We start from the raw sequence: 25,145 nt of genomic DNA, 5'->3' as shown, positions 1-25,145 counted from the left end.
TGCCCACAGAAGGCAAAGAGTGGTTGTAGATGGGTCATATTCTGCATGGAGGCCGGTGTCCAGTGGTGTGCCTCAGGGATCTGTTCTGGGACCCCGACTCTTCGTGATTTTTATAAATGACCTGGATGAGGAAGTGGAGGGATGGGTTAGTGAGTTTGCTGATGACACAAAGGTTGGAGGTGTTGTGGATAGTGTGGAGGGCTGTTAGAGGTTACAGCAGGACATTGATAGGATGCAAAACTAGGTGGAGAAGTGGCAGATGGAGTTCGACCTCGACATAAGTGTGAGGTGGTTCATTTTGGTAGGTCAAATATGATGGCAGAATATAGTATTAATGGTAAGACTCTTGGCAGTGTGAAAGACCAGAGGGATCTTGGGGTCCAAATCCATAGGACACTCAAAGCAGCTGTGCAGGTTGACTCTGTGGTTAAGAAGCCATATGGTGCGTTGGCCTTCATCAACCGTGGAATTGAATTTAGGAGCCGAGAGGTAATGTTGCAGCTATATAGGACCCTGGTCAGACCCCACTTGGAGTACTGTGCTCAGTTCTGGTTGCCTCACTATAGGAAGGATATGGAAGCCATAGAAAGGGTGCAGAGGAGATTTACAAGGATGTTGCCTGGATTGGGGAGCATGCCTTATGAAAACAGATTGAGTGAACTCGGCCCTTTTTAGTATTTGTATCAAAATGTTGGCACAGCATAGATCCTCGGAGACATTAGGACCTAGGAATATGAAGTTGCTTACCCTTTCCGCTACTGACTCTTTAAAAGGACCTGGTTGTGTTCTCTCGACTTCCCTTTCTTGAAGTCCACAATCAATTGCTTGTGGTTACTGGCTTTGAGTGTAGGATGATCGTTGTGACACCACTTGACCAGCTAATCTATTTTGCTCCTGTATGCCTTTTGAGATCCTGCCAACACCAGTGTTATCATTCATGAATTTATAGATGGTGGCTGAGCTGTGGCCACCCACGTGGTCATGAGTGTACAGAGACTCTTTACCTTTATCAGTCCTTTATGACAATCAAAAAATCGAATTGTCATTTATTTCCATCCTTTAATGACCCATTACAATAAAGAGAAAATGAGGTTCTTCAAATATTTTAAAAAACTCCAGTGTTTTTTTGTATTGCTTCAACCTAATTTTAAAACAATACTTCTACAAATGAAGGAATCCTACTTTTGTGACTTCCAATGGGTATAAGAAAGTGCATTGTGTGACCAGGCTGCATTTAAGCAATGGTGTAAAACAAAACCTTTTGACTTAGATGTCACAACTTGTAAGTGTACTGTTCGTAATAAAGGAATTGTCAGGCAAAGTTCAGTTTGGGATAGACTGGTATTGGATCCTTATCTATATATGGGGTTAGGAGCTTATTCTGATTACAACACAGCCCAAAATGTATATTTTTCCAGTTCATTTAATGGATAGGAAAGTCTGGCCATCCAATTCAGATGCATGTATTGGTACACCAATTCATTGTTTTATATCTTTTGAGGGGGGAGTGGGCATCATGACACCTATGATTGCTTTTATTCACCTAGCTGTTTATTGTCAAATGAATCAGTTGAGCAGGTTATTGTCTTTGCCTTCTCTGCTGTGATATCAGTGACAGCCTTCTGAAAGACTGCACGATGGAATATGATATGTGAAGATGGCTGGAACACAATAATGAGATTTTTCTATTTCATTCCCAACTTTATAGCAAATTACTTGGGTATTGGAGAGGGAAAAATTTGTTCCAGGCCATTTGAACCAAGGCCTTACCACCAGGAATGGTGCTGAACATTAAACATGAAAGGAATATCTAGATTAAAGCTCCAACTTTGTAATGGAATCCCACAGGTTTAAAAAAAATTATTCTAGTTCAAGCTGTATGAAATGTATACCACTTTTTTATTATATCATATCTAAGGCATGTCGTGTGACTGAAATTGAATAGACATTCTCCATTGTTTCTTTGTAGTTTAATGTGTCCCGAGCGAATTGCAACAAGATCATCATGTTATTTACAGATGGTGGAGAAGAACGAGCCCAAGAAATTTTTACAACATACAACCAGGGCAAAAAAGTAAGTCCTTGTAAAGCCTATTAGTTTCGATACAAAAATACTCTGATACTATTAATAGAAATGATCTTGCTGGTATTGCCAGGACTGTAACTTTCCAGATTTATACCAAATGAGTTTGGTTCGATAAGGATTATTTTATAATCCAATAGGGGGCATATTTTGTCTTGTTTGTACAAATTGGTTTAATCCAGACAAAGGGTTTTCTATTGCCTCTGTCTCAATCTGGGTATTTAGAATAGCTTCAAGAAATAACAAATGCTTCATGTAATTGTCAGTTTATTTCCTAGTGATGGGCAAGTTACTTTAAAGGGAAGCTTAAAACAATAACTGTAATCCCATTAACTTGTAAGGTTTATATTATAGTTATTTAAGTTATTTCAAAAATATCCTTATTCAATTAGAATGCTTGTCAGTCAAATAATATTAGTTTTGAAACACTATCAAACAAAACAAGACATTACCCAATGCATTTGATGTGGATTGAGCAAAAGATCTAGCCAGCTTTTCAGTCAAATAAAGGGCACACACTTCCTATAATAATGTCTAGGTTTTGTGAAAAACAGATCACTTTTATTAGATAACGAGGTTGTGGGTGTGCATATGCAGCTAAATGTGGAATTCAAGAAGATGCGCTCCTCCTCCAGAGCTTTTGCTCTAACAAGTTCTTAGTCAGTGACTTGCAATGGAGACACATGGATTGGCATAAGATTGCTGTGGATACCTACATTAATAAAAATTAAACAATTGAATTTGTATTTCCTCCTGATTTTCATTATTGGTGAATTTAATTTTCTTTTTCCTCTACTTTAATTTCTGTACTTTTGACCTGACGTTGTAGTTCCTAGTTTAGACACTGCGTGGTTCTTTGGTCTGATGAGATACAGATGTTCTCCCTGGTCACACTAGTCCAGGTATCGTTGCAGAGGATGCCACTCCGGACAGGCTCACTTTACACAGCAAATTCCTGTGCAAAGTCCTGCAGAGGCTGTACAGGCAAGAGCAAGGGTAAAAAAGAACACTGCAGTTTGTTCTCGGCTGACTGCAACACTGTTATTTGTTTTCTTTGTTGGATTCTTGGATTTGACTTGTATTTCAAGCACCCCGAACTGCTTCATCGTGTCAGATCCTCTTTTATTTAAACAATCAGCAAGTGAAAACAGTGTGTGGCAAGATATTACATTAAACACATCTCAATATTTAATTTCCAGCAGCCTGGATTCCAGTCCAGACAAAGCATCTAACCTGGATAACGCTGCTTGTACACTGTTTTAGCTGCAGGTTTGAATGACAGACTGCTGATTGATGTATTATCAGGCAGGGAAGATGCCCTTCTTGTTTTGAGACATCATGTTCAGTTAAATTCCACAGGGTGCATGCAGGTCATCCGGTCACTTAGAGTATTAGGAATAGCTCAGACAAGGTACAGTGTGTGGGGCTGTTTCATTAAAGTGATTATATGCTGTGGTCCTTCACCAGCAGTAACTTGGTCCTGCATCTTGTCAGCTATAAAAATAGTTTTGGAGCACTTATTCTTTTCCCATGGAACAAGACCAACCCTATACTTACTTTCTGCCGGTTTTGCTGCTGGCATTCAGAGAAGTAGTGAAGTTCCTGCATCTCCGTCTGTCCACAGAGTCCCACTCAGAAGCACTTAGAGCAGTAGTGAAGTTCCTCCGTCTCCGTCTGTCCACAGAGTCCCACTCAGAAGCACTTAGAGCAGTAGTGAAGTTCCTCCGTCGCCGTCTGTCCACAGAGTCCCACTCAGAAGCTCTTAGAGCAGTAGTGAAGTTCCTCCGTCTCCGTCTGTCCACAGAGTCCCACTCAGAAGCACTTAGAGCAGTAGTGAAGTTCCTCCGTCGCCGTCTGTCCACAGAGTCCCACTCAGAAGCACTTAGAGCAGTAGTGAAGTTCCTCCGTCTCCGTCTGTCCACAGAGTCCCACTCAGAAGCACTTAGAGCAGTAGTGAAGTTCCTCCGTCGCTGTCTGTCCACAGAGTCCCACTCAGAAGCACTTAGAGCAGTAGTGAAGTTCCTCCGTCTCCGTCTGTCCACAGAGTCACGCTCAGAAGCACTTAGAGCAGTAGTGAAGTTCCTCCGTCTCCGTCTGTCCACAGAGTCCCACTCAGAAGCACTTAGAGCAGTAGTGAAGTTCCTCCGTCTCCGTCTGTCCACAGAGTCCCACTCAGAAGCACTTAGAGCAGTAGTGAAGTTCCTCCGTCTCCGTCTGTCCACAGAGTCCCACTCAGAAGCACTTAGAGCAGTAGTGAAGTTCCTCCGTCTCCGTCTGTCCACAGAGTCCCACTCAGAAGCACTTAGAGCAGTAGTGAAGTTCCTCCGTCGCCGTCTGTCCACAGAGTCCCACTCAGAAGCACTTAGAGCAGTAGTGAAGTTCCTCCGTCGCCGTCTGTCCACAGAGTCCCACTCAGAAGCACTTAGAGCAGTAGTGAAGTTCCTCCGTCTCCGTCTGTCCACAGAGTCCCACTCAGAAGCACTTAGAGCAGTAGTGAAGTTCCTCCGTCGCCGTCTGTCCACAGAGTCCCACTCAGAAGCACTTAGAGCAGTAGTGAAGTTCCTCCGTCTCCGTCTGTCCACAGAGTCCCACTCAGAAGCACTTAGAGCAGTAGTGAAGTTCCTCCGTCTCCGTCTGTCCACAGAGTCCCACTCAGAAGCACTTAGAGCAGTAGTGAAGTTCCTCCGTCGCCGTCTGTCCACAGAGTCCCACTCAGAAGCACTTAGAGCAGTAGTGAAGTTCCTCCGTCGCCGTCTGTCCACAGAGTCCCACTCAGAAGCACTTAGAGCAGTAGTGAAGTTCCTCCGTCGCCGTCTGTCCACAGAGTCCCACTCAGAAGCACTTAGAGCAGTAGTGAAGTTCCTCCGTCTCCGTCTGTCCACAGAGTCACGCTCAGAAGCACTTAGAGCAGTAGTGAAGTTCCTCCGTCTCCGTCTGTCCACAGAGTCACGCTCAGAAGCACTTAGAGCAGTAGTGAAGTTCCTGCATCTCCGTCTGTCCACAGAGTCACACTGAGAAGGAGGATTCTTCAGTTCTTTTTCCATTACAATCTTGTTTGACCAGTCAGGGTTGTTGGCCCCGAGCTGAACCTCCAAACCAGGAGGGCCGGCGGACCACTCTTAGTCTGGCATCTACCCTTTAACCTGTTTGACATGGGTGACCCTACCAAGAGCCAAAGGACAAGGCCCAGACTCAAGCCAGCATAGCTCTCTGGGTCATTGAGGCACGCAAGCCTTCAAACCCTACAACAAGGTTGTGGTCAAAAGTAAGGGGCCAAGCCTATAGACAGCTATTATTCTGCTTACTAATTTTAAGGGGGAGATGCTTCTCCTGCAACAAGCAAGCCCTATGAATACCTGTTGCCAGACTCCTTTTCAAAAGAAGAAATGAAACAGCTGTCTTTCTATGTTAATGGCATAAAACTACTAATTCACTTATGAGATTGTTGGGAAACTATTATTGAAAGACAAGGTTCTCGATGCCTCTGTTTATTTGTGTGAATGTTATCTTGGCCCTGAACAGCTCAAGACTAGAAATAAGTTAACGAGAATAATCTGCACCTTGAATGCAAACAAAAATGGGGCACTTTCCCAGACTTAAGAACATTGCATTCACAATGGCCATGGGATTTTGGCACAAAACTACTGCACCATACCAATGACTATTGGGACCACCTGGTAAAGGAAGCCATTGAAATAAAACTGGAGGTAAAAAATTTTAACATAGATGGAGGTCTCACTCCAAGAACTGGAATTTGATTATAAACAACGTAGGAGAGAGGAAACCTGATTGGCTGAGGACTAACCAATCAAGAGGGATATACTATGGGGTATAAATACCAGTGGACTAGATGTGCCCAGGCATCATCCCTGATGAAGATGGCCGAGTTTGTCATTGAAACTTTGATTATAATCGATACTTGTACCTGGAAGCCTGAGAAGAGTTTATACACCCAAATATCCAAAATTTTATCCCTATTTCTACTCATTACTGTCTGACCTACTGAACAATTGGAATGTAGAGTGCAAGAACAGCCCCCTCACTGCATAATGTTGTGTCAAACCATTAATTCAAAATCTGACTTTGTCAACAAGAAGGCAAGGGGGGAGGGAGTGGGATTTGAAGTTGTGGGGGTGTAGGGGCGAGGAGGTCAGTTTGGTTAGTTGTCGCTGCTCCAATCTGCAGGCCATAAAATTTAAAGTAAGAGGATTCTTCAGAACATGATGCGGAGTAATTAAAAATCTATTGACACTAATCCTATCAGCCTGTACAGTGCCATAATCTCTCTATTCTCTGCATATTCATATACCTATCTATGAGACTCTTAACTGTCTGTATTGCATTGGTTTCCATCACATTCTTTCAGGAAATTTTTAAACGTTGTGCATGCCTCTCCCATTTGTTTAAGGTGATGTCACATCTTTGTGGGTTCCATGATCCAGGATGTTTCCTTCCCCATAACTGTGTGTTGGTAGCTTGGGGATGGGCAGTGCTTCCTGCTGTGGAAGTTACTTGGTCGACTAACAGCAACGCTTTCTTGAAATTGGATGAGATAAAGTAGAGAAACCATTTGGACAAATTACCCTCCATTGTTTCTTAGTTTGGTTAATATCAGGACAAATATTCCACTTGTTCTTCACAGGAATATTTAATTAAAAATTGCATACTACTGTAAATAAAGTGCCAATGAACTTCAGCAGCAAGCAGTGGAAAAAAGTGCTTTGCACTGTTGAAAACCCATGCTATGAATACTTGAATGAATATTATTTGTCTTTTGATCAATCAGCTAATCATTTAATTTGAAACTGTCAAGCAGCCATTCTGATTTGATGCATCTATCCTTCAGAGTATTAGCAAAATGCAAGGTAGAATTAAATGTCTGTATTTGAAGTGAGCAGTCTTTTACTGCAAGCTGCCATTCTGTGATGATTTATCTCTTCCCAGACGTGATTATATTTGTAGTGCTTGTATATTTGTGAGTGGATTTATGCCCTTTCTAACAGTGAACATGAACTTGAAAACCTGGTAATCTGAAGTTGTTTTCCAGTAACTAATTATTTCGGAGAATCTTTCTGTGGTTGTTGCATTTAATGACTAAAAACTAACTGTAGTCTTTGATGTCGAGTAAGAGAAAACAACAACAATAAAACCACACGGCCAATTTTACTTTGAGTGCGAGCCAGATCTCTATTTGTAATGGTATTATTTAGCTGCTTGCCAGCTTGAACAAGCCCTTCATGTGGTGCTCGTGTTCCCATGAGCTTATCAGGATGAACCTGTGCACACCTGCCAAATGCACAATAGAGTCTAAGATATGTTTTCTGGATTATTATTTAGCAGGAATATTCAGACATATTCAGATGGGAGGACTTCTTGCACCTCCTTCTGTAAGTTGTGAGAAGTCCTGCAGTTCTCCCTCTAGACCTGCCACTCCATTAGTTGATTAAGAAAAATTGCTTAAGTGTCGATCTTCTGATTTGTCAGAATGTTCATCCAAGATTTCCAGCAATAAAGAAAATAAAGATCATTGATCAGCCTTTTCAGCATTATGTACACATCAGAGATCAATTTAAAAATTGTTAGTGCTAAGCAAAATGCAGACCCACCCAGATGTCACATTGCTGATCCTAGAAATCTGAAGGAAAAACAGAAAATGCTAGATATTCTCAGCAGGAGAAGCAGCATTCAGGAATGAGAAATGGGGTTTAATGCACCACGTAAGTGGCCTTCTCTTGGAACTCATTCATCTTTACTGAACGGTATCAATGATACAAATAGACACGTGCAACTTGGAGATACTAGAACCTACAGGTGTATGGAATCCTTCTCTTACCATTAATCAGCTTCATTAGCCTTTGTTCTTGCATCATCCTCCTTTGCATGAAGCATTCTGCCAGCTTTAGTTACATTAAAGCTGCCGTGTGAATGCTGTATTCATGTTTCTTTTGAATATACTTTTTGTAGTCTGTGCTTTCCTCTATTTAGTTTTTAACAATATCTCTTCCCTGTAAGGCAATTCCTCTTTTAAAGTGGGCTGTGATCTTTATTTTATTCCCTTCCTCGGACCGAGGCACTTCCGGATTGCCTATCCTTTGCTTTGTGTACCTTTGCTAAACAAGCTACCACAGAAGATAAATATTTGTTAATCATGGTGCATTAATTCAGATAATTTCAGTCAGATCTTTTGAAAAGTGCCCCAATAAGAAAGCGCTGCAAACTAAACCACTCTAAGAATAACTAACATCTTGGGGAGAGTGAGTTGCCTTTGTAATGTCTGAGCTTTGCTGTTAAATGGTGGTGCCGGGAAAAATGATGCTTCATTGGGCACAGGATGATGCACAGTTTGACATATTACCATTTTCAAAGTCAATATCTGAGACTTCCGTCTTTTTAATCTTGGCCTGTGTTACAGAACCTTGCCTTTCTGTGCCTCACCGTTGTCTCCCACCCTTGTGCTTTGATTTCAAAACCTTGCCTTGTCAACAAGTAGGCATGGAGGTGGGAATTGAAGTGGGGGGAGGGGTCAGTTTGGTTAGTTGTTGCTGCCCCGATCTGCAGGCCATAAAATTAAAGGAAGTGGGCTCTTCAAAACCTGGTGTGGAGTAAGTTCTGCAGATGTTTTTGCAGCAGTAGGCCCTAAGCTTAAGTTCACCCCTATCTTCCCCAGAAAGAGAAACTGGTTCCATCACTGACCGTCCTCAACATGTGCAAACACCTCAAACTTTTGTTACTATAACAGCCAGCTATCTTTCTATTGCCATATTTATACATGACCATACCCTCTCCCCTCATCTTGCCCATTTTCCCATTCACATCCTACTGCAATTCAAACACTTGGACCTCACACAATGAAATACTTTTTGTGATTCAGTTGCCATGTGACTTTTTGTGCAAGTGGAAAACCTTTGGTAACTTTGACACTAGCTTTATTCGTAATGTGGATCTTGGGCTTCTCTGCCTTTGCCAAAACATAACTGCTTGATCCTATTACCCAGAACAACCCAAAAGCAGTGTCTTGGCAGGCTTCAAAGGGTTTTGCCCGTGATATGAATGAGCTGATTGCACAAATGTTAGCAGTGGCTCAGTATTTAGTGCTTTTGCTTCTAAGTCAGAGTTTTGAATGTTAGCAACACACACAAAATGCTGGAGGAACTCAGCAGGTCAGGCAGCATCCGTGGAAAAGAACAGTCAATCTTTCGGGCCGAGACCCTTCGTCAGGACTGAAGAGGGAGGGGGACAGGGCCCCTAAAAAAGAAGGTGGGGGGAGGGTGGGAAGGAGAAGGCTGGTAAGTGCCAGGTGAAAAACCAGTAAAGGGAAAGATCAAGGGGTGGGGGAGGGGATAGGCAGGAGAGGTGAAGAAGGAATGTAAGGGGAAAGCACTATTGGTAGTAGAAGGAGGCAGAACAATGAGGGAGGTGATAGGCAGCTGGAGGAGGAGGCAGAGTGAAACTGGGATGGGGAGGGAATTACTGGAAGTTGGAGAATTCAATGTTCATACCAAGGGGCTGGAGACTACCCAGACGGTATACGAGGTGTTGCTCCTCCAGCCTGAGTTTGGCCTCATCTTGGCAGTAGAGGAGGCCATGCTCCAAGCTGAGTTTGGCCTCACCCCGCTCCCTCTTCAGTCCTGACGAACAGTCTCAGCCTGAAACCTTGACTGTTCGTCTCCACGGATGCTGCCCAACCTGCTGAGTTCCTCCAGCGTGTTGTGCGTGTTGCTTTGACCCCAGCACCTGCAGAGTATTTTGTGTTTTTGAATATTAGGGCTGCCACTTTTCTGCATCACTGCAGGAGGGCTGCCCTGTTTGAGGTGCCATTTCAGAAGAGGCACGGGATGAGATAAGATGTACCATAACTTACACCATCCCCAAAGAAAAGCAATTCAATTGTGTTTGATGCCTTTGCCAGTATCTGTTTCTGAATCACAGTCTAGTGATTTGTTTTGTGCAAATTGGCTGCCAAGATTCCTGAATGGCAAGAGGAATTGTATTTCCGAATGACTTCATTGGTTGTAAAGCATCTTGAGATGTTTTGAAAGCAATATGTAAGAATACATATAAATACAATTCTTCCTTCTGGTTTTCTATGGTGTAAACCACTGGGATATTTTTGACGTATCTGTAAATTTTATGTCAATTTTCTCTCCTTGATTTGAGTTGAATCGGCTATCAAATGGGTGAAGAGTCATCCTCTGTTAGGGAAACTCTCAAAATGCTTCAAAGCCATTCACGTAGAAGTCAAGTTCTGCTGAAGAAAAGGGAGCAGGAGGTTAAAAATAATCCAAACAGGATAAATTTTTTAGTTAATGATTTCCATTTGAATTTTGCAATGCATTTGCAGTGTTTATCAACATCTCCATTATGTCTGTATTAAGTGAATCTGAAGCTTAACCTAAAGCTTATTTAAAATTGAATAGATATTGATCAAGGAATAAATAATAAAAAGTACATAAAACCTTTCATTAATTTTATAATTCTCAATCTTTACTACAAAGGTCTGTTCTGTGTATAAATAGAATGTGTAATGTATTGGTTTTCCCATTCACTGAATCAATCTCCTTTCCTGCTTTAGGTGCGTGTATTCACCTTTTCAGTCGGCCAGCATAATTATGATAAAGGACCATTACAGTGGATGGCCTGTACTAATAAAGGTACTTGAAACTAACTTTTTATCAATTATGTATTAAAAAGACTGTGATCTATTTTTTTCATGTTACACCAGCAAGTTTCTGAATCCAGTTTAACATCTTTTCCTTTTACATTTTAGGCTACTTTTTTGAAATTCCCAGCATTGGAGCAATACGTATTAACACACAGGTAGTAATATTAAAATATAATTTACCGGGTTGAGCTGGCTAATTTTCCAATTGTGCTTAAGTCAGAAATAGTACCAAAAATCTCAGCAGTTCAGGCAGCAAATCCAGTGATCTTTTCCGAATCATAATCTTTTGTTTCCTTCTCTGCAGATACAGCCTGATTTGTTGAGTGACTCCAGAATTTGGTGTTTTATGCCAAATGTCTTATTTTATGCTGCAGACTTTTAACAAGTGGGAGAAGAATAGGATGATGAACAATTTGTTGATAATTGGAAAATTAAATTATTTGAGGTGCAAATCTCAAATAGCTTTCACTTTGCATTAAGATATTAAACTGTACTTAAAACCGAACAGAGCCAGAAGTTTTCTTGTATATTATCACCATAGATCTGTCTCTATTCGACTCCTTCTGTCCTTGATAATTAGAAATGATCACATTACATAAGGCAATGAAGAATGTACTGAAGCTCAGTGAATGAAACATGTTGAACTTTGACCCTTGAACTGAGTTTCAGTCCAGTTAGATTGGTGGAAGAATGCTGACTTGCAAATGTGTCCAAAGGCAGTATTTGGTAAATCTAACCTAAATCCCGAGTACCCAGAGCATTTAGTTCAGTAATGCACAATTTTAGCATTTATGACAATTATCATTAGAAGATTAACTGAGGAAATTATTCTTGTTCTTCTAAAACCAGTATCTTTAGGAGCCTTCCTTGGTAATACCCCTCAGCTCTTTCTCCAATACATTGACAACTGCATTGGTACTGCTTCATGCCCCCATGCTCAGCTCGTCAGTTTTATTAACTTTGCTTCTAACTTCCACGTTGCCCTTAAATTCACTTGGTCCACCTCCCTTCCCTGTCTCTCTGTGTCTATCTGTCTGCAAACTGTCAACAGCCTTCTCTTACAAACCTACTGACTCCCACAGTTATCTTGACTATACCTCTTCCCACCCATCTCCTGTAGAAATACTATTTCCTTTCCTCAGTTTCTTCACATCTGTTCTGAGGACCTGATTTACTGTTCCAGGACACCAGAGATGTCCTCCTCCTCTAAAAACCAGGGTTTCCCTCATCCACATCGCCTCCATTTCCCAAACATGTGCACTCACCCCATTTCCCACCTCCTCAACAGTGACAGAGTTCACCTTGTCCTTACCTACCACACTGTCAGCCACTGCATCCGTCACATTATCTTCTGCAACTTCCGCCATCTCCATCGGGGTCCTACCACTAAACACATCCTCCCCTTGGTGTCGTCTATTGTATCTGATGCTCCCAAACTGCTTCTTTGAGCACCATGGCACCATGTGCCACAAGCGGGACCTCCCATTGATTAAACATTTTCATTCTGATTCCCATTCCCATTCCGACGTGTTGGTCCATGGCCTCCTCTTGTGCCAAGATGAGACCCCCAGAGTGGAGGAGCAATACCTCGTACTCCATTGCTTCAGCATTTTGTGTGTGCTGTTCCGGATCTTTAGGAGTAGATGAAAAAACTTGCATTTCAGTTACTTTTAGACTGAGGGGTACTAATAACATTGTTCTATACATTTCACTATTTCTGACCAATCATATTTAATAGGCACACATGGGGGTAGGGGATCTGAGATTGCCAGCTGGCTATAATGTCTATAGCAATGGGTTCCCGACACCTAAATGCAGAACGTACCAGAGTTGGTGCGATGAAATCTGGTTTCATTGAGCCCTGAGCTGTACGTCGGATGCACCATGTACCATGTGCGCTACTTACTCATTTTCCAAAGGTCACTGACTTTTTCCCAGAATGGTTCAGGGATTGGTCATGGGTTATCTAAGCCTATATATCCTGGGTTACATTGAACTGTTGGATTTGTGCATGGAAAGCAGGCACTAACGAATCTCCTGGATTGAGATCCAGTGTTAGGACTCGGCCTGAAAGCTGGCCCTCCCGGTGTTTGATCCTCGGAACTCCCCCAGCGGCTTGTGTTATTTTCAGATTCCAGCACATTCACTCTCTCTTGTTCCTCCACAACCCAGTCTCGCATCTTGAGCAGTGCTCCAGGCAGTGCTGTAAAGGCCAGCTGTACCTTGTGTCCGATCACGGTATGCTTCAGAGGTCACAGTTCTAACGAGCAATTATATTGAAATGTTATTTACCAAGCTTTGATAAAGCAGGTTGTCAGCAAGAGCTTAGAATTTACAGCAAAATATTACCTTGTACTGTAGATCTATCCAAATATAGACAAAATAGTATATATGAGATAAAGGTAAAGTCCCACATAGGAGATTGATGGGCAAAATCAGAGCTCATGGCATTGGGGGAAGATATTGACATGGATAGAAAACTGGTTGGCAGATAGAAAGCAAAGGGTAGCAGTGAATGGGTGTTTCTCGGAATGGCAGGTGGTGACTAGTGGGGTGCCACAGGGCTCGGTATTGGGACCACAGCTGTTTACCATTTACATCAACGATTTAGATGAAGGCATTGAGAATAACATCAGCAAGTTTGCTGATGATACTGAGCTGGGTGGCCGTGTGACATGTGATGAGGATGTTAGGAGAATTCAGGGTGACTTGGAAAGGCTGGGTGAGTGGGCAGATACTTGACAGATGATGTTTAATGTGAATAAGTGTGAGCTTATCCACTTTGGGAGTAAGAACAGGAAGGCAGATTATTATCTGAACGGTGTAGAGTTAGGTAAGGGAGAAATACAAAGAGATCTAGGAGTCCTTGTTCATCAGTCACTGAAGGTGAATGAGCAAGTGCAGCAGGCAGTGAGGAAAGCTAATGGAATGTTGGCCTTTATTACAAAGGGAATTGAGTACAAGAGCAAGGAAATCCTTTTGCATTTGTACAGGGCCCTGGTGAGACCACACCCAACTATTGTGTACAGTTTTGGTCTCCAGGGTTAAGGAAGGACATCCTGGCTGTAGAGGAAGTGCAGCGTAGATTCACGAGGTTAATTCCTGGGATGTCTGGACTGTCTTACGCAGAGAGGTTAGAGAGACTGGGCTTGTACGTGCTGGAATTAAGGAGACTGAGAGGGGATCTGATTGCAGCATATAAGATTATTAAGGGACTGGACAAGATAGAGGCAGGAAATATGTTCCAGATGCTGGGAGAGTCCAGTACCAGAGGGCATGGTTTGAGAATAAGGGGTAGGTCATTTAGGACAGAGTTAAGGAAAAACTTCTTCTCCCAGAGAGTTGTGGGGGTCTGGAATGCACTGCCTCGGAAGGCAGTGGAGGCCAATTCTCTGGATGCTTTCAAGAAGGAGCTAGATAGGTATCTTATGGATAGGGGAATCAAGAGGTATGGGGACAAGGTAGGAACCGGGTGTTGATAGTAGATGACCAGCCATGATCTCAAAATGGTAGTGCAGGCTCGAAGGGCCGAATGGTCTTCTTCTGCACCTATTGTCTATTGTCTCTATTGTCTATAAAATACTATATTTTAATAGTGGAATGAAGCATGTTTTCAGCATTTACTCCCTGAGGTCTGCTTATTGCTCCACCTAGTTGGAGACCTTTTAAAAGCGGAGAGTCAGATTGTCTGGTCATTGACATCCGGAGAAACTGAATCCAGAAAGTGAATTCAGACAGGGAGCTGAGCTTGGCATAATCTGACTCAGTGCATAGAGCAGGGGTTCCCAACCTGTGGGTCCATGGGGACCATGGCATAATAAAGGCTGAAAACCCCTGGTATAGAGGGTCACCTGTCCTGAAGCAGAAGATTTAGTTAGGAATTACCCCAGGCAAACAAGATAAAGGAGAGGGCAGAAGAATGGGGTTGAGAGGGAAAATGGATCTGCCATTATGAAATGGCAGAGCAGGCTTGATGGGCTGAATGGCCTCATTCTGCTCCTGTGTCTTATGATCTTACTTTATTTAAGATGCAGATGAAAATATTGAGACTTCTGAAGTAAACCTGGAACTGTTGAGTTCGCTCAAGTTTCCAAACATTACCTGATCAAGCCACAATTAAAATTGCTGCCTTCAAAGGAGCAGATTATTTAATACACGGCTACAGTTGACCAGCAGTGCAATAAACTGTGTAATGATCCTATTATTATAAATCCAGGAGGCATAGTAGTTAATATCGAAGAGATCTATGGGTTTTAAAACTCCAGAGATTGAGGTTGTGCCTGGTCTCAGCTAGACTCCATCTGCATTCAGTTTGCCTCAAGACTTTTATATATTGGTTTGGCTAAAAATGAAGCCTATTGGGTTACTGGCTCCAAAATCCTGGCTTTTAATCTGTGGAATGTAGAAGGCTGAAGGGTGATCCTCCCAAGGGACTAGATGGATTGATATAAGGAAATGATTTCTTCCGGTGGGACAATGCAGAACAGGTTAGGATATTCTTGGGGCATTTGGCAAGCACCTTTTCCCACAATGAAAATCTGGGAAGTTTACCATCTGAAGTTGAAAGGTGCATGATAATCAATGCATTTTTCTTGTGGGGTCAGGTGCTTTGGTCTGACTCAGTCATAGTCTTATTGAATGGCAAAACTGGGTTGAAGGTCTGGGATCTGTTCCCTTCTGAGACAATTGTCTGACTGAGTTGGGGGCCTGTAGAACTTATACATTGCTATTAAATGGAGCTAATCCCTTAAAAAACCTATGCTAGTTTCATAGACCAGTTGTTGGGAGTGTCCCCAAAGAATGTTCCATGGTGAAGTTGTTGGATCGGAACTAGAGAATCTCTAATGCAAACTTAACAAGTAAACATTTTAGAAGATGCGTTTATGCCCCTGTCGGCTTTTTCATCTTCACTGTTCCAGGGCCCCTCTGAAGCTGTCTTTGTCTCTATTCCCTTTTTGGCTTGAGCAGCCCACTGGCTCTGTGAAAAAAGCCTCCTCATTTGTACCAGAATTTTAACTTGCGTATTTTGCCTTTTAGATTTCCACCAATAAATACTGTGCAGTTTCCCTACAACAAATTAACTTGGGCCTTAAGATGAATGAAGCTATGGTAGAGAAAACCCTTACACTGAGTACATTTTTCCTTTGAAAACTTAAAGCTGTACTGTCAGTAAGATAGTCTGGAAGCAAGAGTTATTTTCTGTGCTTAGCATAATTGAAAAAATAACATCTGTTTGTTCCTGATTATATTATTCCATTCTCTTTTTTTATATAGGAATACTTGGACGTACTTGGGAGACCAATGGTTTTAGCTGGCACGAAAGAAAAACAAGTTCAGTGGACAAACGTATACCTGGATGCACTGGTATGATTGCACTTGACACTAGAACAATCTCTTATTTGCGTTGCATGTCAAAGTAATCGCCCACATTTTGCAGAGGCAAAGACAGCAAATGCCTATTATTTGCTGTCATTTCACCAGGACACTGTCAGCAACATTGGAATTTATTCACAAGTAGAGCTGATGTGGAATTCTCTGAGCTGTTGTCAGTGATTTGGCCTGTCTTCATAAGCTGAACTGTTTGCAGTTTCTCCACTGCAGTAAGGGAAACCAGCAGGATTGTCATAAATATGGTTGGGTTGAGTTGTTCTCCGATCATGGCAATTTACTTGCATACATTTTTGTCACTGTACCAGGGGACAACATTGGTTAATTGCTGTTAATTGAATTTGTGCCCCTCTTGATCTTCTTGGGCAGAGACAAGTGAGAGTTGGTCATACCACTTGACAGCCAGCCAGTTGATGTTCGTAGATTCTTGTGGAGAATTTTCTCCCAGTTTGGCTGACATAATACTTGGGGCACAAATTAACAGCACTCTGATGATATCGCCCTGTATGGTGACGAAACGTTTGCAAGTAAATTGCCAAGATCGGAGAACAGCTCGACCCAACCATTATCAACCTGAGCTACACATTTTCTGAATTATTGTCACAAATGTAACTGACATAAATTAACCTGAAAATAACCCTTTGTTTGAGCTGTGTTTTAGTATTGATATTAATGTTAGTTCACAAAAAGGTAAAAAGTAATTTTATGCATGTGTCACAGTTTTACATCATGCGTATTTCTTGACAGTGGATATTTCGGAATGTTTCAATTATGATATTCTAACTTAAGTGTTCAGATAATTGTAGTTGCATTATATATACAGTGTGTATATACTAAATGAGCATTGTTTGCTTTCTCTGGAAATTCTTTTGTGTTTAGCTCCTCAGCTGTTGATATCAATGTTGTCAGATCCTAGGGACACTTTGAATTGAGGTGGAAGTTCAGAAAATGAGAGGATCTTAAAATAGAGGTCATTCGATCTTGGTGTAAAACTTCAGTGCTGTCAAAAATGCTTGAAATTATTTTAAGAGCAGTTAAAAATAGCAAAGTACATACATTGATGGAATAATACTGATCTTTGCAAGTTGCACCTTGTGTCTTCTTAAGATGAAGGCAGTTGATATGAAGGGGAAAGGGAAGGCTTGTAAGACACACAAAAAAAAATCACTTGCTTGAAATAAATAACACGTGAAGATGGAGGACACTTGACAGCCCTATTATCTTGAGTCCTACATTACAAGACTTCTATTCATGTCAACGGAAGATGTCCCAGCAGCTAGAGTAGTCTGTCAATGGGAAGATCAAAAAAAAGCAACATTTTATCTTAATAGAAAGCAGAGTGAGAACAGGAGATGCACTGCAGATGTTGTAATCTGGAGCAACAGACATGTTGGAGGAACTCAGCAGGTCCAGAACAAAACCACTGCAGGAGTTGTTTCTTTACACTCCTCTCCGCTCCACCCCACCTTACGCCTCCTCAGTTCTAATCTCCCCTCTGTCTGTAGCTAATGTTCGCCTGTCATAGCCTTCCAGCTCTATCACTGCTCACCTCTCCGACTTTGCACTACCTGCATGTCATCCTGCACGCCTCCACAGTCCCCCAATCACCTCAGAATTCTTCCTCACCACTCCTTCTCTTCTCTTTGTGCTGTCCATAGTACCTCTTTGCTCTGTCCCGATGCAGGGTTTTGACCTGCAATGTCAGCCATTCCTTTCCCTCCACAAATACTGCTTTTCCTCAAATAAATTTGCATATTTCATGATTTTTAAAAACGACTTTTTTTAAAGTCACTAACAGCAGACTCTTTCAAAGATGCCTTTATGTCAAGAAAAGGATTAATTACTGTCCTTTCAACTTGTAAAACCGGGACTACAAAGATTGAGGAGCATTAGAAGGTTGGCAGGATTAACATTGTAAATATGCATGACTCTTCTGTCCTAGCTCTTTAGAAGTTATGGCATTGGTACAGAAGTGTACTGGTTTGTCAACGTGGACGGAGGAGGGGGGGTGGGGGGCTGTTTCTGATCTATGTGATGCTGTGGCTCTAAATCAAAACGGAGTCTGCATTCACTTAATATTTCAGCAGAGGGGAGTAAAAGCCCAATGTGCTTATTCCTGTTGTATGCCCTTTTCTCTAATTTGAGCACCAAGGTTTTGCTTTGGTTTTGAGCATTGCTGATACATCCATTTGCAAGAATATATTAATATTCACATATCTATGTATGCAGACACTTTGTGATCCCATTGGAAATTTTTGTGTTATGTCTTTTGTCTGTTTTACAAGTTTCTAGAAAAAGCTTAAAAGACTGAACTTGCGAATAGGTGATGCATTCAACCTAAATGCATGTGTACAGGATTAGATCTTTTTGAAATATGGGATCTTGGTTTGTATTCTGGATTTTTGAAGAGCATTGACACTTGGCAAGTGTTGGGCAAGTTTTCCTGTGACTACTCATCTCTGGTGCTGAGGGAGCATGGTGTGACATGACACAGCAGCAAGGGACAGACAGATTTATCTATAACCACACTGCTGCACAACAGTTTAATCACCTGTGACTGTGTTGGAGGTATTGCAGACTTTAAGAATTTGTCTCAAAGCCATGGAAGCCTGACAAAGAAACAAAACCTTCTATGAGTCAAATCCAGAACTAAACAGTCTAAGGCTGATTTAATAATAAAGCCGATCAAGAGATTAAGAAGCTCTGGCAGTCAGTTTCAAAGCTAGATGAGTTAATTTAAAAGCGAAAGCCAGTTAAAATCATGCGAATGGTGCATATTCCTGAGTAACTTGGAACTCGTGAAGTGCAAGAGGGTAGAACCAAAAATAACTACCTTTTTCTAAAAAAGAGCAGGAAGCAATTTAGTGTTATGTGGCTATATTATGGGCAATGTGTCTATTGTGATCCAAGAGAACTCTGGTGTAAGTGCATTTTCATCATGGCTGTAAATCTCAGTCCAACTGAAGAGCTTGAAGTCCCAGTCTGTGATTAGGTTAAGTGCTCTGTCGCGAAGTAAACATGCATCTCTTTTGATGTAAGTGTGTACTAAGGCTAAATATGTTGTGAAGAGATATGGCAATACTGCAACCTGCATTTAGTATCAGAGAGGTCGTTGATTTCCATCAAACTGTGAATCAATCAGGGCTGAATCCATTCGCTATAATCTCTAATGTAGCCGCATATTACTAGGTTTATTGCATCTGCTTTAGCTGGGCAGATTTTAAGTAGGTATACAATTAGTTAAAGGAAATATTGATATCATTCATCTTGCAGCTGTGTGAGTAACTTCTTAAATGTTGAACAGTGATCTAGGAAATCTATGGATTAAGGTTGTTTGCAGTGTGGTTGCCCTTTGATCTTTTATGTGAGTTAAACATTTATCAGTTTCCCTTCCGAATTCTTAAAGATTATTTTATCCTTTTATGGGAGCTGCTGATCTCAGCCTTTGACTTTCCTGGAACATGCAATCCTCAGACTACTGTTCAGTGTGTTGAGGATGGGTCTCTAATTTGAAATTTCACTCTGTTTCCTTACCTACAGATGCAGCCTTGCCCACTTGACTTTACTGTTTGTTTTATTTTGTATTTCCAACATCTGCAGATTTCAATTTTGATTCTACTGTTGGTCCTTGTTCTTGGTTAGTTGCCAGTGCTGTGAGAGCGCGCGGATGATCCAGCTAATTCATTTCTCTGCTGTGTTGGTGTGTGCCAGAGAGGAGGATAGTTGGCGTTTCTCCACAGTTTCATCACTAAGATAAAGAATTGTCAGAAGTGATGGGTGTGGTAGACAGGCACAGTTAATAAATAATCAATGTACATCTCCAACCACTGGAACCATTCTTTTATATCCGACAGTGTGCATAAGCAGTAATTCCCTGTAACTGGTAGGGAATGTAGACATCTGCACACCAGATGTTTAACCTGCCTTCTGTGGAATCATTCACTTTGCAGTTTGTTTCTAAACATTTAGCTCAACTCTACTTTAGCTGACCTGCATGAACTTGTTGAACCAGCATATGGCATCTTACACATCTGTTGCCAATTTACTTGAACTATCTTAATGATATAATAACCAAAGAAAGAAGTACAGAAGATGTGTCTCATTGCTTAAACTATACTCTTCTCATGTGACCCAGTGAATACGAAGGTCTGTTCTTCTCATTAAGAAGCTCATTCCATCTGAAACCTTCTCCCATTTCTGTGTACTTTATTTTGCTCAAACCACTATTACATATTTCTTTAATTTTGTCAATTGTGTATTCATTTCAGTGTTCCAGAATGAGGATTCAAAGAACAGTAACAACCTTTCCTCAACTTTAAGTGGCAAGCAATGTCAATTAACAGTATTTTTTTTTTGGCTTACTTTAATATCCTCCCCTGTGAGATTCATCAAACTGCAGATAATAAAACTTATTTCAGCAGTTTCTTCGGTCCCTCAACTTGTTATTAATTGACTGTGTTTTATTGCATACTTGTAAAAATGCAGCTGATGACACATTCATGTGACACATAATATAAATAACTTTTTAAATTAACTTTCAATCAAAGTGAATGCCCGTGATTTTTTTTTTACAACATTTGCATCTTGAGACCACAAATAATGCTTTTGCTCAGAAGATGTCGTCACGAGGGGTCCAAAGGATCTATTGACGTGCAATGTATAGTTCCCCCTCGTGTAGGATTAAGTTAATCTCAACAGTTTCAGAAAGATTCTAGTGGCCAGTGATATTGTCATCAAGTCAGCTGAGCAGGCGAATGTATCATAGAATTCTTACAACTAATGAAGAATTTAAAAAAGATACCAAAATATGAAGCATTGGACAGAGTTACATAATAATAGGGATGGACACTTGAGACTGAGGTAGAAGATGAAGTAACATAAAGTGTACAAAAACAAACCAATATTTTATCATAAACATGAGAATCATCTACCATTTTCTGCTGTTGCTCAGTTTTTTTTAGTAAGAGATTTACTGCAAGAAGGGGAGGGTATACAGCAAGGAGAAGGAACCATAAGTAGGGAAGCCTGGAGGGAGAAAGGGAAAGCAGAGGAGTGAAAACCATCAATCCAAGAAATAGAAAGAAAAAGAGAGAAAATAGAATGAGACAAAACGGAAGAGGAGGATTGTGGAAGGTCCACAGTTGTAAGGGAGGCACAGAAACAGAAAGATAAAGCAATAGACCTTTTTTCCATAAATGCTGGAATAGTTTGTTAGAAAATTGACATTTAAATAACAATTGTAGCCATTATGTCAGTGAGGGATTCTCATGAAACCAATGTAACATAACTGCATCAGTATATGGAGCAAGAAAAGTGTAGATGGTGAAAACTGATGGAAACACTTAGCAGCTCAGCCGGCACCAGTGAAGAGGGAAGTGGTTAATGTTTCAGGCCAAGGATCCTCCATCAGAACGAGAAAAGTGGGAGAATGTCTGTGTTTGGCAGCTTGGAAGAGGTCGGAGAGAACTGAAGAAATGTCTGCGTTAGAATGCAGAGCAAACTCTACAAGGTAACAGTTATGTTAAAAACTGACACTTTAACAAGTAAAAGAGCCAAATTGAAACCAGGGGCTACAATCATATTTGTGAAGACGGGAATGAAAGAGGTGGTTAACTGAAATAATTAAATTCAGTACTTAAGTCCTGAGAACTACAACATGCCCTAACAGAAGATGGGATGCTATTCCTTAAGCTTCTAATTGGTATTGTTGAAGCATGTAGGAGGCCAATGATAAAGGTCTGAGTTGGAGTGAACTGGAGAATTCAAGTGACAAGTAACTGGAAGCAAAGGTTTCAGACATATCTCTCTAATCCAATTTGATATTTTTTTTCTTTTCTTCCCCTTACTGTTGTTGTACTGTATATAGTAATCGTTACCTTGACTACTTTAGTCTGCATTCTATCACCACCGTTACTAATGTCCTACCACCCTCACTTTCTGTTACATAAAACACTTGCTTTCTCATTTTCCAGTCTAGATGAAGACTTCTCAACATTGACTCATTCTCTCCCTGCCATTGCTGCCCAATTTATTGAGCAATTTCCCTGGTTTTGTTTTGTAATTAATTTTTTACTTAACAAATAAGACAAATGACAGTTCAACACAGGAAGAAAGTAGAAAAGAAGTGTTCAGAAGAGGAGTTTTTATAAACAAAAATTGTAACAATATATTCTGAGTAAAATGTCCAGAATATATGAATCTAATTCCAAGGATGAAAACAATTCATTGTCTGTTGATTTTAGCCAATTGGTGCCAAACAGAATCACAAACAAGAAAATCTGCAGATGCTGGAAATCCAAGTAACACACACAAAATGCTGGAGGAAATCAGCAGGCCAGGCAACATCTATGGAAAAGAGTAAACAGTTGACGTTTCGGGCCGAGACTCTTCATCAGGACCCTGAAACGTCAACTGTTTACTCTCTTCCATAGATGCTGCCCGGCCTGCTGAATTCCTCTAGCATTTTGTGTGGGTTGATGCCAAATGGAGCCGTTTGCATTTCCTCACTCAGTGAGCATCAGTACTGAAACCCTTGGCAAATGATAACCACCTCCTTGTGCATTATGGGCCAGAAATTAAAGCAAAAATCTATTCATTAGAAAGGGGAAGCACAGTGATTCTGTGGGTGAGCACAAGATTCCAGGGTGGTATGTTGTCTCCAGGGTGCCAGTGTACGGGATATCTCGGATCGAGTCCTCAGCATTCTTAAGTGGGAGGGGGAACAGCCGAAAGTTGAGGTCCACGTAGGAGGAATGTAGCGTAATGGATATAGTTGAAAGTGAGAAGCTTGGGCTAATGAGCAGGAGATGTGTGCTCCTATCCAGCCAGGGAAAATGGGGATTTAAATTCACATCAATAAAAGCAATTGGGTTTTCCTATTGGTTTAACTTTCTCTCAGTGCTATTTTTCAATACGTGAATGCCAGAGATCAGTCAGTTAATTACAGGATTAGCCACCAGACTTTTGTGGGGAGAGGAAATCCATCTAACACACATCTCACTGTCATTTCTAAGAATCAAATTGGACAGATGACCTGTCAACAGCAAGAAGCCTGGTCAACCTTGCAGAATTCTGACTGACAGTAAAGGATTAGTGAGATGTCCTGCAGTCAACTCAATTACTGACTGCCGTAGTCATATTTGCAGAATAATCCAATTTGCCCATCCCAAACCCCTAGACAGTCATGATACGATTCCTGAAGATGCACTGTCCTGTTAATGTCATAGACTCACCTTGAGTTGCATTATAATGGTGGTGAATTTGGGACGGCTCGATTATGACTCCACACCCCTTTCTCTTGCCATTTTATAAATAACTGATGGTGCCACAGGAATGAGAAGAAAGGTTTCTCAAGAATAAAAGCAATGTTGTGGCCTTGTTATGGCTGTGTCACTGAGCTGGTATCATGTACAGTAAGGTGCAAGTTCATAGGCATAATTCTCTAAATAGTGAATTCTGCTCAATGGTAACTCAGCAGGCCAGGCAGCATCTATGGAAGGGAGTAAACAGTCGGCGGTCCAGGCCGAGACTGTTCATCAAGACTGGAAAGGAAGGGGGAAAGAAGCCAGAGAAAGGCAGGGGGGATAGGGAGGGGTACAAGCTAGAAGGTGGTACTCTCGAGGGTGACATGAGAAAGGTGTTCATTCTGGGCACCTGAAGCAAACGGTTTACTCGCTCCAATGTGTATTCCATGCAAGAAATGTTTTAAAAACGTTTGAAATCCACTACAGGTTGACTGGCTTTGGAATTAAGAACTAGCAGAAACATGAAATCATAAGAGATGGGAGTAGAATTAGGTCATTTGGCCATTTGAGTCTGTTCCACCACTTCATCATGATTGATCCATTATATCTTTCAACCCCATTCTCCTGCCTTCTCCCCTAAACCTTTATACCCTGACGATTCAAGAACCTGTCAACTTCTGCAAAGGACCTGGCAACAGATTCCACAGACTTACCACCCCCTGGATAAAGAAAGAAAAAAAAAGGATAAAGAAATTCCACTTCAACTCTGCTCTAAATTGACTTCACACTCTTCTGAGGCTGTGACCTCTGGTTATAGACTCCCTCATAACAGGAAACATCCACCCTATCTAAGTCATCCAACATTCAATAGGTTTCAACGAGATGCCTCTTCATTCTTCTAAATTCCAAAAAGTACAGGCCCAGAACCACTCAACATTCCTCATGCAATAACCAATTTATTCATGGAATCATTCCTGTGAGCCTCTTCTGTACCCTCTCCAATCTTCCTCAGATAGGGGCCCAAACTGCTCATGATACTCCAAGTGAGTCCTCACCAGTGCTCTATAAAGTCTCAGCAATACAGACTTGCTTTGAGATTCTAGTCCTCTTGAAATGAATGCTGACATTCCATTTAACTTCTTCACCACCAGTTCAACCTGCAAGTTAATCTTCAGGGAATCCTGCATGAGCACTGCTAACTCCCTTTGCACCTTGGATTTTTGAATTGTCTGCCCACTTAGAGAATAACCTGTGCTTTTGTTCCTTTCACCAAAGTGTATGACCCTACACTTCCTGACTCTGTTTTGTATCTGCTATATCCTTGTCCATTCTCTTAATCTGCCTAAATCTTCTGCAGCCTTCCTACTTCCTGAATACTACCTTTATTCCACCTATCTTCGTATTGTACCTGAACTTGGCCACAAAGTCATCAATTCGGACATCCAGATCATTGACATATAATGTAACTTCTGCCCCCCTGACTTTCTTGAACTTCTGGCATATTGCTAATATCTTCCACCTTGAAAAGGGATGCTAAATACTGATTTGGTCCATCTGCCATTTGCTTGTACCCCATAACTACCTCTTCAGTGTCATTTTCCAGAGCCCAATATCTACTCTTGCCTCTCTTTTACTTCTTATGTATCTGAAAAAACATTTGGTATCCTCTCTGATATTATTGGCTGGCTTACCTTCATATTTCATCCTATCCCTCCTTATGCCTTTTTTTTAGTTGTCTTCTTTTGGTTCATTACACAATGCCCAATCC

The 25,145-nt window shown here is 41.3% G+C and overlaps 1 protein-coding gene across 1 annotated transcript in view; it reads left to right on the top strand.

Moving 5' to 3' along the window:
- The window catches only part of LOC132403692 (voltage-dependent calcium channel subunit alpha-2/delta-1), a 728,052-nt gene that overhangs the window by 539,638 nt on the left and 163,269 nt on the right, over nucleotides 1–25,145 (top strand). The window contains exons 14-17 of the mRNA XM_059987267.1: nucleotides 1,970–2,074; nucleotides 10,656–10,734; nucleotides 10,851–10,900; nucleotides 16,020–16,109. Of these exons, the coding sequence (XP_059843250.1) occupies nucleotides 1,970–2,074; nucleotides 10,656–10,734; nucleotides 10,851–10,900; nucleotides 16,020–16,109 (324 nt within the window). The remainder of the gene's footprint in view (nucleotides 1–1,969; nucleotides 2,075–10,655; nucleotides 10,735–10,850; nucleotides 10,901–16,019; nucleotides 16,110–25,145) is intronic.

This window comes from Hypanus sabinus, chromosome 13 (genome assembly GCF_030144855.1).
Source record: "Hypanus sabinus isolate sHypSab1 chromosome 13, sHypSab1.hap1, whole genome shotgun sequence".
Lineage (NCBI taxonomy): Eukaryota > Metazoa > Chordata > Chondrichthyes > Myliobatiformes > Dasyatidae > Hypanus > Hypanus sabinus.
Note: the sequence above shows the minus strand (reverse complement) of the source record. Positions and strands in the feature narration are given on the sequence as shown.